The 16,468-nt window shown below is 41.4% G+C and overlaps 1 protein-coding gene across 4 annotated transcripts in view; it reads left to right on the top strand.

The window, feature by feature from the left end:
* Positions 1-16,468, top strand: part of fam135b (family with sequence similarity 135 member B) — a 471,310-nt gene that overhangs the window by 239,864 nt on the left and 214,978 nt on the right. For 3 of the 4 annotated variants that reach the window (XM_078540962.1, XM_078540963.1, XM_078540961.1), the window contains exon 4: positions 804-943. The exons of the other annotated variant lie outside the window; for it this stretch is intronic. In XM_078540962.1, coding sequence (XP_078397088.1) covers positions 804-943 — 140 coding nt within the window. The remainder of the gene's footprint in view (positions 1-803; positions 944-16,468) is intronic. 4 annotated transcript variants of the gene reach the window in all.

Below are 16,468 nucleotides of genomic sequence, written 5' to 3'. Positions count from 1 at the left end.
CTTTAAATTTAGAGAGCAAGCTGATAACATATACCAGAGAATAAGTAAAGGTGAGGGGTACCACCATTGTACCTGTAAGCTACGGACAGCAGTCTGCCCAGCTAACTATTGTAGTAGTAATGGGTGAAGGACCAAACCTTCTGGGCCGTGACTGGCTCAAGAAAAAAAAGTTAGATTAGGCTGACGTTTTCCAGGTAAGGACAGGGGGAGTCCAGGGGTATATTGCAGATGACAATAACAGGATGAAGAGCCAATTGAGCAGATCAAGGACAGGTGGGAATGGGACAGGTGGGAATGGCACCACAAGAGCATGGTACCATTGGGAAAAATTATGGAGGCGTAGTGTTAGTCGAGTAATTGATAGTATTGAAGGTGGTAGAATGCTTAAGAAAGAATAGACAACGTGGTCAAACTGGAAGCCATTATTTACTCTGATTAGGTTTAACTGTGGTGGCCATGTCAGAACTTTAGTTGGAGAATCTCGAATGAGGAATGGGCGGAGAAGTGACAAAGAGGCTCAGGAAAAGTCACTGAAGAAGACAATACAAGAAAAAAGAGTGTTTTTGGAAAGAGAAGGAATTGGTTAACTGTGTGAGGAAGTGGCAGGTATGCTGAACTGAGGAAAAATATTTCAGCTTGTTGTAGTCTTTTGTCCTTTTCCTGTTCTTAGGAATTCTCTTAAGTTAGGGTATTCTGGTAATTTGAAAAAAAAATGATGGTAATTAGAATTGCTTTACACAGCAATTTTTGACAGTAAAAAGTTTTTCTTCTGTGTATACTTAGTGGATGTTTGATTTTTGCAGGTGATTTGGTCCCCAGCCCACCCTTCGTTCACGACAACACAGTTTACAGCAAGATATTCCAGATCTTATACAGAAATGAAGAAATTGTAGTGAATGATCCCAGCCTTTTCAGAGTTCACCTCTTATTGGACGGAGAAAGGGTGAGTTATTTTATTGAATACTGTATTCTTGGGGAAACAACACTGCAAAGGAAAGGGTAACTTTTATTGTCTGTAGTGGGGAGTTGCTTTTGAAAAGAGCATGGGTCAGATTTTAAGCACGACAACATTAAAGCCTACTTTCAGACTTGAGCTTTCATTGTGCATAGCTGTCTGCTGGTTGGATTGGATTGGATTGCTGCTTCACCCTATATTTAATTCTCTTCACAATTGTCTCCATAAATAAATGGCAAACCTGCAGGTGTTTAGTCTTGTTGGGTTCGCTGCCTCTTGGTGTAAAGTTTGAGAACATAAAGAGCGTTCAATGTTACCTGCAAAAGAAATGCACATATGAAAACCAGAAACTGGCCAACTTAATGTACTGTTAACTACTCAGCAAGAAGATCAAATAAATGAGGGGATGCCCTGTGAATAGGAGGTAATCGATATCTGTTGTATCCAAAATCGTCATTGCTCTATTTACTTAAATCACTGTGCTTACCATAAAATTCTCAGTCTGTTTTGTCTTTACTTACGTGATTGATATTTACTAATGAGGAAAGTGATTGATAGGAGAGCAATCAAAATTGTCATGGTCAAGGTAAGGTTTTTTAATGTAGAAATTTCAAAGAAAATATCGACACAAAGCAAGGATCCTGGATTTTTAAAAATGCTAGGGTCACTGAGAAAGACCCAGATTACGCACTGACAGCATGATGAGTTGATCTTGCTGAATGTTAGTAGGTCAGATCATACACTAACAGCACAGTTTAAGCCTTGCAACGGAAGTAAGATGAATGGTGCTTAATAGACTAGAAAGGGCATTCAGCCTTTAATTTTGAGCACTGGCTCTTCAAAAGTAAGTAGCTGCATACGGGAATACAAATGTAAAGTTTTTTTTAAGGGAGATGGGGAAATAATAATCAAGAACAAAGGGAAGAATACTCAAAACAGAGGCATAAAGCAGAGTTTGTAAGCGAATGATGTACAAGACTACCCCAACTCCAGTTGTGTGCTGTTGGAGTTGAGATAGAAGATCAACCATAATCACATTGAATGGCAGAGCAGACTTGAAGGGTCAAATAACCTATTCCTGGTCCTATTTCTTATGTTTTTATAGCGGTTGCTTGGAGAATGTGCAAGAATGCTGCAGTCTCTGGTTCTCCCGCTCTTCTCCCCCTCCTCTTTCTGCACCCTAATCTGTGGAGGCACAGACACACGGAGTAGTGTATTGGAATATCAGTGTACAGAATTTCTTCACTGACCATTATACCCCTGTATGGCATACCACCTTCCCAAGAGCAATTAGGAATGGGTAACAAATGCTGACCTTGCTAGTGACACCCATATCCCAAGAACAAATTTTTAAAAAAAATTGCATAGCCTTGCTCAGTTGCAAATGCATATAACAATTGCAAACTATCAGTAATTATAAATAACTAAATGGTTAAAATGACTCATGGCTGTTTAGCTAAAAATTGCTGTATACAAATCTATCCAGCATTTTTAAATGGCACTTTAAACGCAGCATGAAAATTCCTTCAGTGAAGAAGTTAAATTAAAAAGACAATAATTTTATTGGTGTCATCTGCCTCCTCAAGTGAATCAAAAGAGCTGGAATACAACAGTTCCATTTTAAATAGTGGGAGGTTTTATGAGATCTCTTCTCAGCTCCCTGTCGCTCCAGGGCCCCTTCCATCCTGTGGAGAAAGTCTTTGGCTTGGCCTCTTCATGATGACAGGTCTCTTCAAGTGTATTCCCTTTGTTTCAAAATCAATTCAAATATGATTTCCAACAAAAAAAAAAGCCCAAAATAGAACCGTGACATTTGCAGAGATGCAGTTAAGCATTCAGAACACTCACCAATGATAGCTCAGTTTGGGAAAATCTGCAGCAGCTGGGCAAAAAGCATCCCGAAGTAAATATCGGAGGGATTTCCTGATATAAAATCAAATTGTTATTCAGCAAAAACATAAATCTTGGTGATGTATCAAGGGAATTGTTAAGCTAATTAATATACGTAAATGTATACAACAGGCCAGGCTGCAAATGTTTTCGTGAAAATATGAGTTATTGCAGCCACAACATGAGCAGCAATGTTTTAAAAAAAAACGCCTTCGACCTGTGGTGTTCATACAATACTCTTCAGTTGGAAGTATATATTTTGTAGTGTGATCTTTTCTTCACAATATTTTCCCTTCTTGTTCTCTGCTTTCTGCTTCATGTTAGGTTACTGGTGCTAACTCATTTCTGGTAGTGGCCATTGGATTCGTTGGATACCAGTCAAAAATAGGGACTCTCACTAATTTTCAACTGAGGCTAGTTATAGAAATTCTGTCATTGTCCTTATAAGATTAGCTAATTTAACTTTGCCAAAGGATTGATTTTGGAACCTTCCTGCTGTTTAGATCTCACTGTATCACTCAGCAATGTGTTTGCCAGTTAAGTAATCAGTAGAACTTCTGTACAGAATTGACACTATTGTTCAATTAGGTGTAGGTTTTATGGTCAGATTTTCTTCAGCTGACCAGTGGGTGATTTATGTGTCATGTCTTCTGAAACGTCCTTAAATGTGTGCAAGAACGTTCTAAATTTAAAATCAAATGTATTGAGTAACTTCTAGTGACATTTATTGTTTTGAGAGAAGTTAAAATCAATGTGCTTGTTTTATTTAAATGTATATGTATTATTTTTTAAATGTATATGTATCAACTGATCTGTCACATTGTAGGTGGGTAATTTGGGTTTATAGCATAATTACCATATTTAACTGCTAATCTGATCACTAGAGGAGAAATGATCTAACTGCACTTTGAGGCCAATTATTGTTGATTTGGTAAGATTCTTTACATTGACTACTGCTGGGCTGTGTGATGACAAACTTGAATATTTTAGCTATATAGGCTTTGTCTGTGGTGTGTATGGTAAGTCAGGTGATACTGTTTACAAAGTCTGGAGTGCTATGTCTTTGCAATGCATAAAGCTAAAGTATACCTGTGTTTAAACTGGCCTTATTTGTTCTTTCATGGGTTTCAGCTGGTATTTGCTGCCCATCCCTAATTGCCTTTGTATTGAGTGGCTTGCAAGGCCATTTCAGAGGGCATTTACAAGTCAACAACATTTCTCTGGGCCTGGAGTCACATTTAAGCCATATTAGGTAAAGATGACAGATTTCCTTCTCGAAAAGGCATTAGTGAGCTAGATGGGTTTTTATGACAATCCAAGAAAGTTGTTATGGTCACCATTACTGAGACAAGCTTTTACAGGGGAGGCAATAGCATAGTGGTATTGTAGCTGGACTAGTAATCCAAAGACCCAGGGTAATGCTCTGGGGACCCAGATTCAAATCCCATGGCAGGAATTTGAATTCAATAAAAACTTGGAATTAAATGTCTAATGATGACCATGAAACTATTGCTGACTGTTGTAAAAACCCCTCTGGTTCACTAATGTCCTTTAGGAAAGGAAATCTACTGTCCTTACCTCGTCTGGCCTACATGCGACTCCAAACCCACAGCAGTGTGGTTGACTCTTAAATGCCCTCTGAACAAGGGCAATTAGGGATGGGCAATAAATGCTGGCCTAGTCAGTATTGCCCACATACCATGAATAAAAAAAAATATTCTGCAGTTATTAATGGAATTTAAATTCTACCAGCTGCTATTTGAACCCATGTCCCCAGAACATTAATCTGGGCCTCTGGATTACTAGTCAAGTGACACTACCACTGTCCCACCTTCTCCCACGGGCCAATCCTGTAAATCCATGAAGTCCAATTTCTGTAAGCCTTTGAATCTGTATTTTTGAATTCTGTAAGCCTCTTGGTCACTTCGAATTTATTTGTGATTTAGTCAGGAACTTTGTAGTTTTGAATTTGCTTATTGGACTCAAGTAACAGCTCAGAAGCAGCCAGTATGTTCTGGTGGCTTTGTACATATAATAAATACATGCAGTATGCATGCATGGACCTTGTGTTGCCTATCTGCACTGACTTGTTTTTAGCATAAAATAGTTTAGACAAACCTCCAGAGTACATTTAACACATTATGAAGCATAATTCATTTAACATCTGAAAGTGAAAATGCAAGACTTCTGGAAGAATTAAACATACAAAATCAAAATAAATGTTTCTGCAAAAAACCCTCCATTATTCATTCCTTTAGCTCGGACAGGATTGGCTAGGAAAAAGAAATGGTTTGTCTTCAGATCAAACCTGATCAGGGATGTCACCCGAGGTACAGTCAGGAACAGTTTGCCTTTTGTCACAAGATGAAAGAACACTCGAGGCAAAAGATTAATGGATTGTAAGATTTTTTTATTTTTACTTAAATAATCTCTCTGCCAATTCGAGTCTTAATATAACCCACAAATAAACTGTGTCGCATCTTGAAAATTTATGGACACATTTCTTACTCATGTTTCTTGGGATCTTTGTTAAACAAATTGACCTAATGTTGCTCTAGTATCCCACATGCATTTCAACACAGAAAACACATTTTTTTTTGACTGGTCTTTCTCTCACTCCTAGCCCCCAACCAGTTTTTCTTTGCATCAGTTTTATTCTTGTTTCTCTCTAATCTTTTAATGCGATTGGGTTTAACTGCACTTTCTCCTCTCCAAGCCCACCCTCCCCGCTCCCCAGTGATCAGCCATGGTCGTATTGAATGGTGGACCAGGCTCGAGGGGCTGTATGGTCTACTCCTGTTCCTATATCTTATGTTGTGTTCTTATGTTACCCTCTCATTCTTCCTAAACGCAAATTACATGATTCTACAAACTCTTCCTTTTCAATAAACCGCCTGTCTACTAAAATAAATATTCATTATAGTAAGATAAAAGCAAAATACTGTGGTGCTGGAAATCTGAAAGAAGGGTCATACGGACTTGAAACATTGGCCAGAATCTTCGGTTTGGCGAGCGCTGGCGGGACCCACTCACCGATACGTAAAATTATGCGCGGTGATGTCGGGCATGCGTCCCGACGTCACCGCACGTCATTCAGATCTTCAGTTCGGCGGGCGCGCACTGGAATCAGCTGCTCGCCTGCCGAACTGCCAAAGGCCTATTAAGGCCATTTAAATAGTAATTGAAGTACTTAATGGAGCTGTCCGTCCAACCTTAAGGATGGCGGGCAGGCGAGGAGCTCAGGCGGCCTTCGCGTTTATCATGAAACCTTATCCACAGGCGGGATGAGGTTTCATGAAGTGTTTATAAATTGATGAAAGTTTTAATTAAAGTTCATTGACATGTCCCAGCTCATGTGACACTGTCACATGAGGGGACATGTCATAAAATTTATTTTTTTTCTTTATTAAAATATTAAATCAAACTAATCTCCCTGAGGAAGCTCTGTGCCTCAGGGAGATTTCAGCGGTCTTTCATGCACATGTGCGAAAGATCACAGGCCCCGACTCAGCCTACTCCCCCACCCGTCCGCCCATGCCCGCTCCCGTCCAACCCCACTGACGGGGAGAAAATTCTCCTCATTAACTCTGTTTCTCTCTCCAAAGATGCTGCTAGACCTGCTCAGCTTTCCCAGCAATTTCTGTTATAGTATCTTCCATTCTAACACACTTGTTCCTTCAATCTCCAAATGTGGAACTTGCCCTTCCCACAGCTACCTCGACTACAGCTCCTCACACCCAGCTTCCTGTAAGGACTCCATCCCATTCTCTCAGTTCCTTCGCCTCCATCACATCTGTTCTGATGATGCCACTTTCAAAAACAGTTCCTCTGACATGTCTTCCTTCTTCCTTAACCGAGGTTTTCCACCCACAGTAGTTGACAGGGCCCTCAACCGTGTCTGGCCCATCTCCTGCGCATCCGCCCTCACACCTTCCTCTCCCTCCCAGAAACATGATAGGGTCTCCCTTGTCCTCACTTATCACCCCACCAGCCTCCGCATTCAAAGGATCATCCTCCGCCATTTCCGCCAACTTCAGCATGATGCCACCACCAAACACATCTTCCCTTCACCCCCCCTGGTGGCATTCCGTAGGGATCATTCCCTCCGTGACACCCTGGTCCACTCCTCCATCACCCCCTACTCCTCAACCCCCACCTACGGCACCTCCCCGTGCAAACACAAAATCTGCAACACCTGCCCCTTCACTTCCTCTCTCCTCACCGCCCAAGGGCCCAAACACTCCTTTCAAGTGAAGCAGCATTTCACTTCCATTTCCCCCAACTTAGTCTACTGCATTTGTTGCTCCCAATGCGGTTTCCTCTACATTGGAGAAACCAAACGCAGACTGGGTGACCGCTTTGCAGAACACCTTCGGTCTGTCTGCAAGCATTACCCAGACCTCCCTGTCGCTTGCCATTTTAACACTCCACCCTGCTCTCTTGCCCACATGTCTGTCCTTGGCTTGCTGCATTGTTCCAGTGAAGCTCAACGCAAACTGGAGGAACAGCACCTGATCTTCCGACTAGGCACTTTACAGCCTTCCGGACTGAATATTGAATTCAACAACTTTAGATCTTGAACTCCCTCTTCCATCCCCACCCCCCCTTTCCGTTTCTTCCCCCTCCCTTTTGTTTTTTCCAATAATTTATATAGATTTTTCTTTCCCCACCTATTTCCATTATTTTTAAATGTATTCCATCCATCGTTTATTTCACCTCACCCCCACTAGAGCTACCTTGCTTGTCCTGCTCTCCACTCTTAATTAGCACATTCTTTTAGATAATATCACCACCTTCAACACCTCTTTGTTCTTTTGTCTGTGACATCTTTTGGTTATCTCCTCCTATCACTGCTTGCTTGTCCCAACAACCACTCCCCCCAACCCCACTTCTTCCCCCCCCCCCTTAAATCAGCTTATATTTCACCCCTTTCCTATTTCTACTTAGTTCTGTTGAAGGGTCATGAGGACTCGAAACGTCAACTTTGCTCTTCTCCGCCGATGCTGCCAGACCTGCTGAGTTTTTCCAGGTATTTCTGTTTTTGTTTAGGATGTATTTTCTTTCTTGTTCTGAATACAAAGGGCCAAGGACCAAGCAAGACATTGCAGCTGATCTCTAACCTTAAGGGCAGAATTTTGCCCTTGGCGGGCGAGCTCGGTGGGGGGCGGTCTGGAAGCTGACCGCCGCCCACGATCAGCACCGGACCGCCATTTCACTCTGGCGGGCCTGTGCGTGCAGGGGGAGGAGTGCAAGCTGGTCGAGCATGAACGTTGCACGTACACGTGAGTGAGCACTGCCTAATCTCCCTGAGGCATGGAACTGCCTCAGGGAGATGAAGAGATAAATAAGAAAAATTTTTTAAAATAATAATGTAATAAAACATGTCACCTCGTGACTCTGGCACATGAGCAGGGGCATGTTATTAATGAAAAATTAAAGTTTTTATTTTATTTTAATTTGCTTTTGGAAATCTCATCCCGCCCGTGGATGAGGTTTCCAAAAAAAATGCAAAGGCCGCTTGGCCTGCCCGCCAACCGTTAGGTTGGATGGGCAGTGAAAAATTTATCTTAATTGATAACTCAATGGCCTTAACAGGCCTTTTAATTGTCGGCGGGCGCGCTGCCGGCAGACCGAACTATCGCGTGACTGCGCGTTGATGTCAGCACGCTCGGCCGACGGCAACGCGCGACATTTCACCCTCGAGTGGGTCAGACGCGTGCCTGCCCGCCCGCCCGTCGAGTGAAAATTTCTGCCCGGAAGAATTTAATTTGCCAAGATGACAAGTGAATTGTTACCAGGAAGAATGTAATAACTTATCGCATAACCTTGTTTGTAGTGAGTGCAACTCGGGACAAAGAATTAATGAAGGTCTTATCCTGGGATCCTTCGCCTGAGCTGCTTTCACCAGATGTTGCTTGTGGTGCTTGAAAAGCCCTGCAGAATCAGCTCTTTTGTTTGATTTTCTTTCAAATCTGCTGTTTGATCACCGTACATTATAGGGATTGATTTCAATAGTAAAATCATTCTTCACAGTTTGCAGGCTTTGCTTCCTTAACTCTCCAACTCACTGCATTATTTCTTCTTATCAGTTGGTTGTGTGGAATTTTATTGCCCCGCCCTAGCAGGGGTGGTGCCGGAAAATGTGGGAAGCCGTTAAAATGTCTATTGACTTTGGTGGGGCTGTAAAATTCCATTCTTTAGGTTTTATAGCTAATGAAGGCTGCATTTCATCTTGCCAACACATTTCCAAACATCCTGGGCAACAAATGAAAGACCATCATATATCCTGATTTTCATCATCCTGAGTTTCCTTTGCAAAGAGATCATGAACTCCAATTCCATTATTTTAGCATTCTTAAAAGCAAGTATTCAAAGTCCATAATGAAAAATACAGAATCCTTCGCCACCTCTTTCTCACTGCAATAAACAGACTTTTAAATTTCAAGATGAATGCATCCTAACTACTACTTTCTGAATTTCTTGAAGGCAGTCCCACTCTGCCACTTTAATTACACTAGAAGTGTAGCACAAACCCCATTTACACATGTAAACAAGATCGCTATTGCACTAGCAATGAGTTTTAGTCACCAGACTGTAACCAGCTGCAAGGAGTTTCCTAGTCCATGCCTTCAACCTAGGCCTTGGGGAAAAGAGCATTTGCTGTATACCCTAATTTTAATTAATTGGTAACAACTCTGATTTGTATTTGTTTGAGGGAAGTTTTATGCTACTGAATCATCTCGGGATTCAAAAATTTAAAGGAGATAGTACCTGTTTACCATTAAGATAAAAGCAAAATACTGTGGATGCTGGAAACCTGAAACAAAAACAGAAAATGCTGGAAAAACTCAGCAGGTCTAGTAGCATCTGTGGGGAGAGAAACAGAGTTAACATTTCGAGTCCGTATGATATGGACTTGAAACATTAACTCTGTTTTTCTCTCCACAGATGCTGTTAGACCAGCTCAGTTTTTCCAGCATTTCCTGTTTTTGTACCTGTTTACCATTGTCGAGCAGCTGCCTTTGTTCCCATAATTAATTCTTGCAATTCACTGTAAGAGCTTCATAAGAGATGTCATTGATTTAGTCTTGTCTTCAATCATATTAAAAATACTCTCAAAGTTATTTTCCTCACCTACCATTGAGGCAGTTCCTTGTATTGGTTTATGCTTGTACTTTCTCACAGCAAACATTGAGTACTCATTATGTGGGTCATGTGAACATGAAGTTGCAACTAGCTGCTCTGTGCTATTCACCTTGGAAAATACTATACTGCTCTATCATTCTGGTCTTTGTTGCAGATAGTTTAGTGTAATAGGAGTTCTGTCTTCTAGTCAATCATTGATAAATGCTTTGTGAGTAATATTAATCCTTTGGTTTTATTATTAATCAATTTAAAAGGCATTTAAAATTCTATTAGCTAAAATAACACAAAACTATCATTTTAGGAAAGTAATTAGCGTTCAGTACCCAGGAAGAGAATGAAGGAATTAAGTGATTTTTTTTTTGAAAACTGTATTTATTTTATCATATTTTGAATACATTTGCAGTAGAAACATCGAAACTCTGGCAATGATGCAAAGAAGCACCAAAGAGGCTGGTGCTGACTTCTGCAGCAAGGATTCTGCAGAGTCAAAAGGAGGTGAATGCACAGAAACCTTCTCGAGAGACAAAAGACACTAACTGAAATAGGAACGATTAATCCACATCACTATTTCAAGTTAAACCATGACGAAGACAAGGGGGCTTTAAGTATAAGCCAGTAAATTACAAGTTCAGAGCTGATATCCAGAAAAAATGTGTTCATACCACAAATAGTCAATAGCTGGTCAGAAGCTAAAAACTTGAATTATTCAGGAGGTAGTTAGAGATTGTAATGGTGGGTCCATGGGTTTCGAAGGAAGGATGAGGTGAATGTGCCAGACTGTTACATTCAGTTAATTGTGGAGGTTTATTGAACACAAAAGAATAAGAGGTGACATTGATGTCTTTTCTTCCCACTTCTTTGCCAACAAAGCGCACCTTAATTGGTTCCAATACGATTTTCTGTACATCTATTCTAACCACCAAATCAGTTAATTGTGATTTGTGTAGGACAGTTTTATACTATGGAATGGATGTGTTTACAGGAACTTGAGGCTCCTTTCACTTAAGTCCTACATATTCATTACTTGGAAAATTTAAAGCCACCATTGAGGAGGACCCTTATTGACATATTGAATCTAGATACAAATTTGGGATTTTAAAAAAAGCAAAAGTAATAGTTTCGAGCCTTCATGGCCCTTCTGCCGAAGGGCCATGAAGGCTCGAAACGTTAACTGATTTCTTCTCCGCCGATGCTGCCAGACCTGCTGAGTTTTTCCAGGTAATTCTGTTTTGTTTTGGATTTCCAGCATCCGCAGTAGCTTTTAGCTTTTTGTTTTTATCAAAAGTAATAGTGTTTTACTGAAAAAGTCACCCAGTTTTTTTGTTGCATTATCTCCTGTGCATCCCATTTACTAACCAGATGTTGTGACATCTTTTCTGTACCTATGGTTGCTCCTAAAATAATTGCAAAAAATCTACCAAAAAAAAGCATGTAAGATGGTTAGTTCACAAGTAATTCCCTTGTAGCTGATTAGTTCCAGATCTAGAAAAGTGCTATGTCACCCTTTAGACATAACTTTTCATTTTACATTGCTATGGGAACTGCAGTGGAGACAGTCTGGCCATCGAGTAGGGCATTATGGTGAAAAATGCACTGAGCACTAAGTTGATCAATGTGATAACTTCATCTTCTTTTCCCATGACTCCCTATTAGGAGAGTTGTATTTCTAAATCAACCGGATCACTGAATGCACTTCAGATCATTCAGTAACATCAAATTGACAAATAGTGACAGGCCGATGCAGAAATGTTTCTGTCGCTCCTTGCAATGTGATGTGTTTGACTTTCTCTAATTGGATATCCAAAGCTATATTGTTCCACTTCCATTTTCCATTCTGAGCACCATTTTATGGCACAAGAAAATGTTTGGAATTTTTTTACTGCTGTCTAAATCTTCCTGATTGTTGTGATAATAAACTCACATTTTTCTTGCAACGGCAATTTTTCTGTTGTAGGTTGACACATGTTTGGCAACAATTTCACTATGTGAAATACAGTACAGTATTATTTCTGAGAATGCAGCCCATTAGTAGTTGCCATTCATCACCAAATAGTAGGAGGCAGTGAAGGCACAGGAACGTTATGCAAAAAACCTGTCAATTGTAGTGAGAGATGTCAGCGCTTGGTCCTTTTCTTGCTGTTGGCTGTCTTGATTCATCTTGAAATCTACAAGCTATTGATAATATTTTTTTTTATGTGCGTGTTGCTGGCTAGGCCAGCATTTATTGCCCATCCCTAATTGCCCTTGAGAAGGTGTTGGTGAACTGCCTTCTTGAACCACTACAGTCCATGTGATGTAGGTGCATCCACAGTGCTGTTAGGGAGGGAGTTCCAGGATTTTGATCCAGCTACAGTGAAGGATGGATGGTCAGGTGAGTGGTTTGGGGGTGGTGTCGTTCCCATGCGTTTGCTGCCCTTGCCTTTCTAGATTGTACTGGTCATGGGTTTGGAAGATGCTGTCTAAGGAGGCTTGGTGAATTCTTGCAGTGCAGCTTGTAGATGGTACACTCTGCTGCCACTGTGGGTCAGTGATGGAGGGAGCGAATGTTTGTGGATGGGGTGCCAATCAAATGGGTTGCTTTGTCCTGGATAATGTCAAGCTTCTTGAGAGTTGCTGGAGCTGCACTCATCGAGGCTAATAGAGAGCATTCCATCACACTCTGACTTGTGCCTTGTAGATGGTGGCCAGGATTTGGGGAGTCAGGAGGTGAGTTACTTGCCACAAGATTCCTAACGTCTGACCTGCTCTTGTAGCCACAGTATTTATATGGCTAGTCCAGTTCAGCTTCTGGTCAATGGTAACCCCCCAGGATGTTGATAGTAGGGGATTCAGCAATGGTAAGGCCATTGAATGTCAAGGGGTGATGGTTAGATTCTCTCTTGTTGGAGATGGTCATTGCCTGACACTTGTGTAGCGTGAATGTTACTTGCCACTTGTCAGCTCAAGCCTGGATATTCTACAGGTTTTGCTGCATATGGACATGGACTACTTCAGTATCTGAGGAGTCTCGAACAGTGCTGAACATTGTGCAATCATCAGCGAACATCCCCACTTCTGACCTACTGATGGAATGAAGGCCATTGATGAAGCAGCTGAAGATGGTTGAGCCTAGGACACTACGCTAAGGAACCCTTGCACAGATATTGGGAAGAAACAATCTTTTCCACCAGTTTTGTCTTCCGCACTCTTTAAGGCATTCCGGTAGATTTTTCTGTGTTCCTTATTTGTTGCACCCTGCAATTTTATGGACCATCCCCAACAGATGCAGACTTAGGGATACCATAAGGTGGGAATTCTCAGCCCTCCTGCATTATCTTTTGAAGCAACACTTCATTTTTTGTCCCCCCCTGCCCCTCCCACCATTTCCAGGCCTGTCAGGCATGGATGTGTGCTGAGCGACTGTACCGCCAATGTAGAAAGACAAGCAGGCTGAGGTCATTGCTGATGGAGTGTGTTTTGGATCTGCGCTACTTGTCTGGCACCTGGACACAGAAAATGGTCCTAGCAGAATGCAGTTGCGCCGACACAGTATTACATCTGGTATCTCACTGAAATGGCCCTTCAGAATATGTAAACCTTGGCAGTGACTGCACGTGGGCTATTCAATTATGTTGAGCATCAAAGCTGATCCCAATTCTATCCTACCTTCTGCCGACACATGGGACAGGATTTTACCCTTGGCAGGGGCGCTCGGCGGGGGCAGGAGGGGCGGTTGGGAAGCCAAACGCCACGTGTGATTGGCTCCGCTCTGCGATTTCAGGCAGGCCAATTAAGGCCCGCCCTGCATGGATTGCGAGCAGCAGCGCTGAGTGCTGCCTGTGCGGGCGGGGGGTGGAGGGAGAGTCGGGCCTAGCGTGCAGTTCGCACATGCGCGAGAAAGAGTGCTTCAATCTCCCTGAGGCACAGAGCTGCCTCAGGGAGATTGAAGCGCTGTGTAAAAAAACAAAACGAAGATAATAAAATTTGGTAAACATGTGACTCTGTAATTCAAAAATAATGTTTTTATTTAATGTTTATTTGCTTTAGGAAACCTCACCCCGCTCGTGGATAAAGTTTCTTAAAAAATGTAAAGGCCGCTTGGCTTTTTCGCCTGTCCGCCAGCTGTTAGGTTGGACGGGCAGCATAAATTTGAATTTCATGAGATAAAATATACCCTTTAATTATTGGCTATACGTACACCAAACGAAATATCGCGAGACTGTGCATTGACATTGGGACGCACGCCCAACGTTATCGTGCGTCATTTTTTGCTCGGATGTGTCGGGCGCGTGCCCACACGCTGAGCATAATATTCTGCCCATGAAATTTCTGGCAGGGTAAAAAGTAAAATCTGCCCCCCTCCCCATACTGGTGCAGTTTAGTTTTATATCAGATAGAGAATAGTGAGTGTGATCCTGCCTTTTAATAGTATGACTAATATGATTCTACAATTCCCAAGGTGTCATCAATTGTGTTGCCCTAACTGCATTAAAACCAGCTTTGAAAACTCTGTTCAATATTCATCAGGAAGAAAGTTTATTCTGCAGATGCTGGAACAGATGTTGGCTGCACTCTTTCTCCCTCATTTGTTTTTTGCAGTTGTTTACCTAAAGATTCTCATGAATGTGAGATGAAAAATATTTGCCTCCAGTTGCGCTACATGTTTTGGGTGACTAGTAAGTACTTTTGTTCGACTACAAAGACATTTTATACGAAAACTGGAAGTGCTGAAAAAACTCAGCAGGTCTGGTGGTATCTGTGGACTAGAGAACTAGAGTGAACATTTTTAGTCGAATATGACTCTTCTGAAGAGTTGTCTTTTTCTGTTTTTATTTCAGATCTCCAGCATCCGGAGTACTTTGCTTTCGAGACAGTTAGTCAGCTACTTAGAAAATAAGCTAAAGAAACATTTGACATGAAATAGAAATAATGGGTTACAGGAATAAATACAAATGGAGATGATCAAACAATCCATCAGATACAGTGGTTTCTGTGTTGTGGCAGCAACAGAAGAATTTTGTTGCCAGAACCAGTATTGAATAATGAGAGAAACCAGTAGTATTCAGAAATTAGGGAACATAGTTACAAAACTTCCCCTCGGAAAATTCAGTGGGCGTATTAGAAGCCCTTGTAGAATTTTTTGATGTGGTCTGAGAAAGCACTGGGAATTGTAAGGCAACTTGTCTATACTCCTTCCATGTTCTTTTTATGTTTTTATTTCCCACCCCGTGATTTTATGCAGTGTTTCTCCTATAAAGAAATGCCCAAGAACCATGATAATTTAGTTATATTGACCTGTAAGCTCTGGTCAGCAGAGCAGCTATGTCATTAGGACATCTGTGAATATCTGTGACAACTGAGACGTACGTATGAACATATGAGTTAGGAACAGCTGTTCCATCATTCAGTATGATCCTGGCTGATCTGATTTCAACTTGAATTCCACATTCCTGCCTAACCCTGATAACCTTCTACCCTCTTGCTTATCAAAAATCTATATGCCTCTGCCTTAAAAATATTCAAGGGGTCTGCTTCCACCAACTTTTGAGGAAGAGAATTCCAAAGACTCGTGACCATCTGAGAGAAAAAAATTCTCCTCAGCTCTGCTCTAAATGGCTAACCCATTATTTTTAAACAGTGACCCCAAGTACTAGATTCTCCCACAAGAGGAAACATCCTCTCCACATCAATTTTGTCAAGACCCCTCAGGATCTCATATATTTCAATCAAGTCGCTTCTTACTCTTCCAAACTCGAGCAGATACAAGCCTAGCCTGTCCAATCTTTCCTCATAAGACAACCCGCCCATTCCAGGTATCAGTTTAGTAAATCTTTTCTGGACTGCTTCCAAAGCATTTACATCCTCCCTTAAATAAGGAGACCAATGCTATACATAGTACTCCAGATGTGGTCTCACCACTACCCTGTGTAATTGAAGCATAACCTCCCTATTTTTGTATTCAATTCCCCACACAATAATTGTAACATTCTATTAGTTTTCTTAATTTCTTGCTGCACCTGCATACCTGCATAGTAGCCTTTTGCAATTCATGCACCAGGACACCTAGATTCCTCTGCATCTCAGAGCTTTGTAATCTCTCACCATTTAGATAATATGTTTCTTTTTTATTTTTCTGGCCAAAATGGACAGTTTCCCACATCATACTCCATTTGCCAAGTCTTTGCCCACTCACTTGACCTATTCATATCCCTTTCTGGTCTCCTTGCAGTCTCTTCACACCTTACTATCCTACTTATCTTTGTTTCATCAGCAAATTTAGCAACTATACCTTTGTCCACTCATCCAAGACTTTATATAAATTACAAAAAGTTGGAGTCCCAGCGCTGATTCCTGTGGCACACCATTTATTACATCTTGCCAACCAGAAAAGGACCCATTTGTTCTTGCCTTCTGTTTCCTGTTAGCTAGCCATCTTCTTTCCATGGCAATTTGTTACCCCCTGCACCATGAGCTTTAATTTTTCACAGTAACTTTTGA

This window comes from Cetorhinus maximus, chromosome 4 (assembly GCF_964194155.1).
Source record: "Cetorhinus maximus chromosome 4, sCetMax3.hap1.1, whole genome shotgun sequence".
Taxonomy (NCBI): Eukaryota; Metazoa; Chordata; class Chondrichthyes; order Lamniformes; family Cetorhinidae; genus Cetorhinus; species Cetorhinus maximus.
The sequence above is the reverse complement of the archived record's forward strand: the minus strand, read 5'-3'. Positions and strand labels throughout refer to the sequence as shown.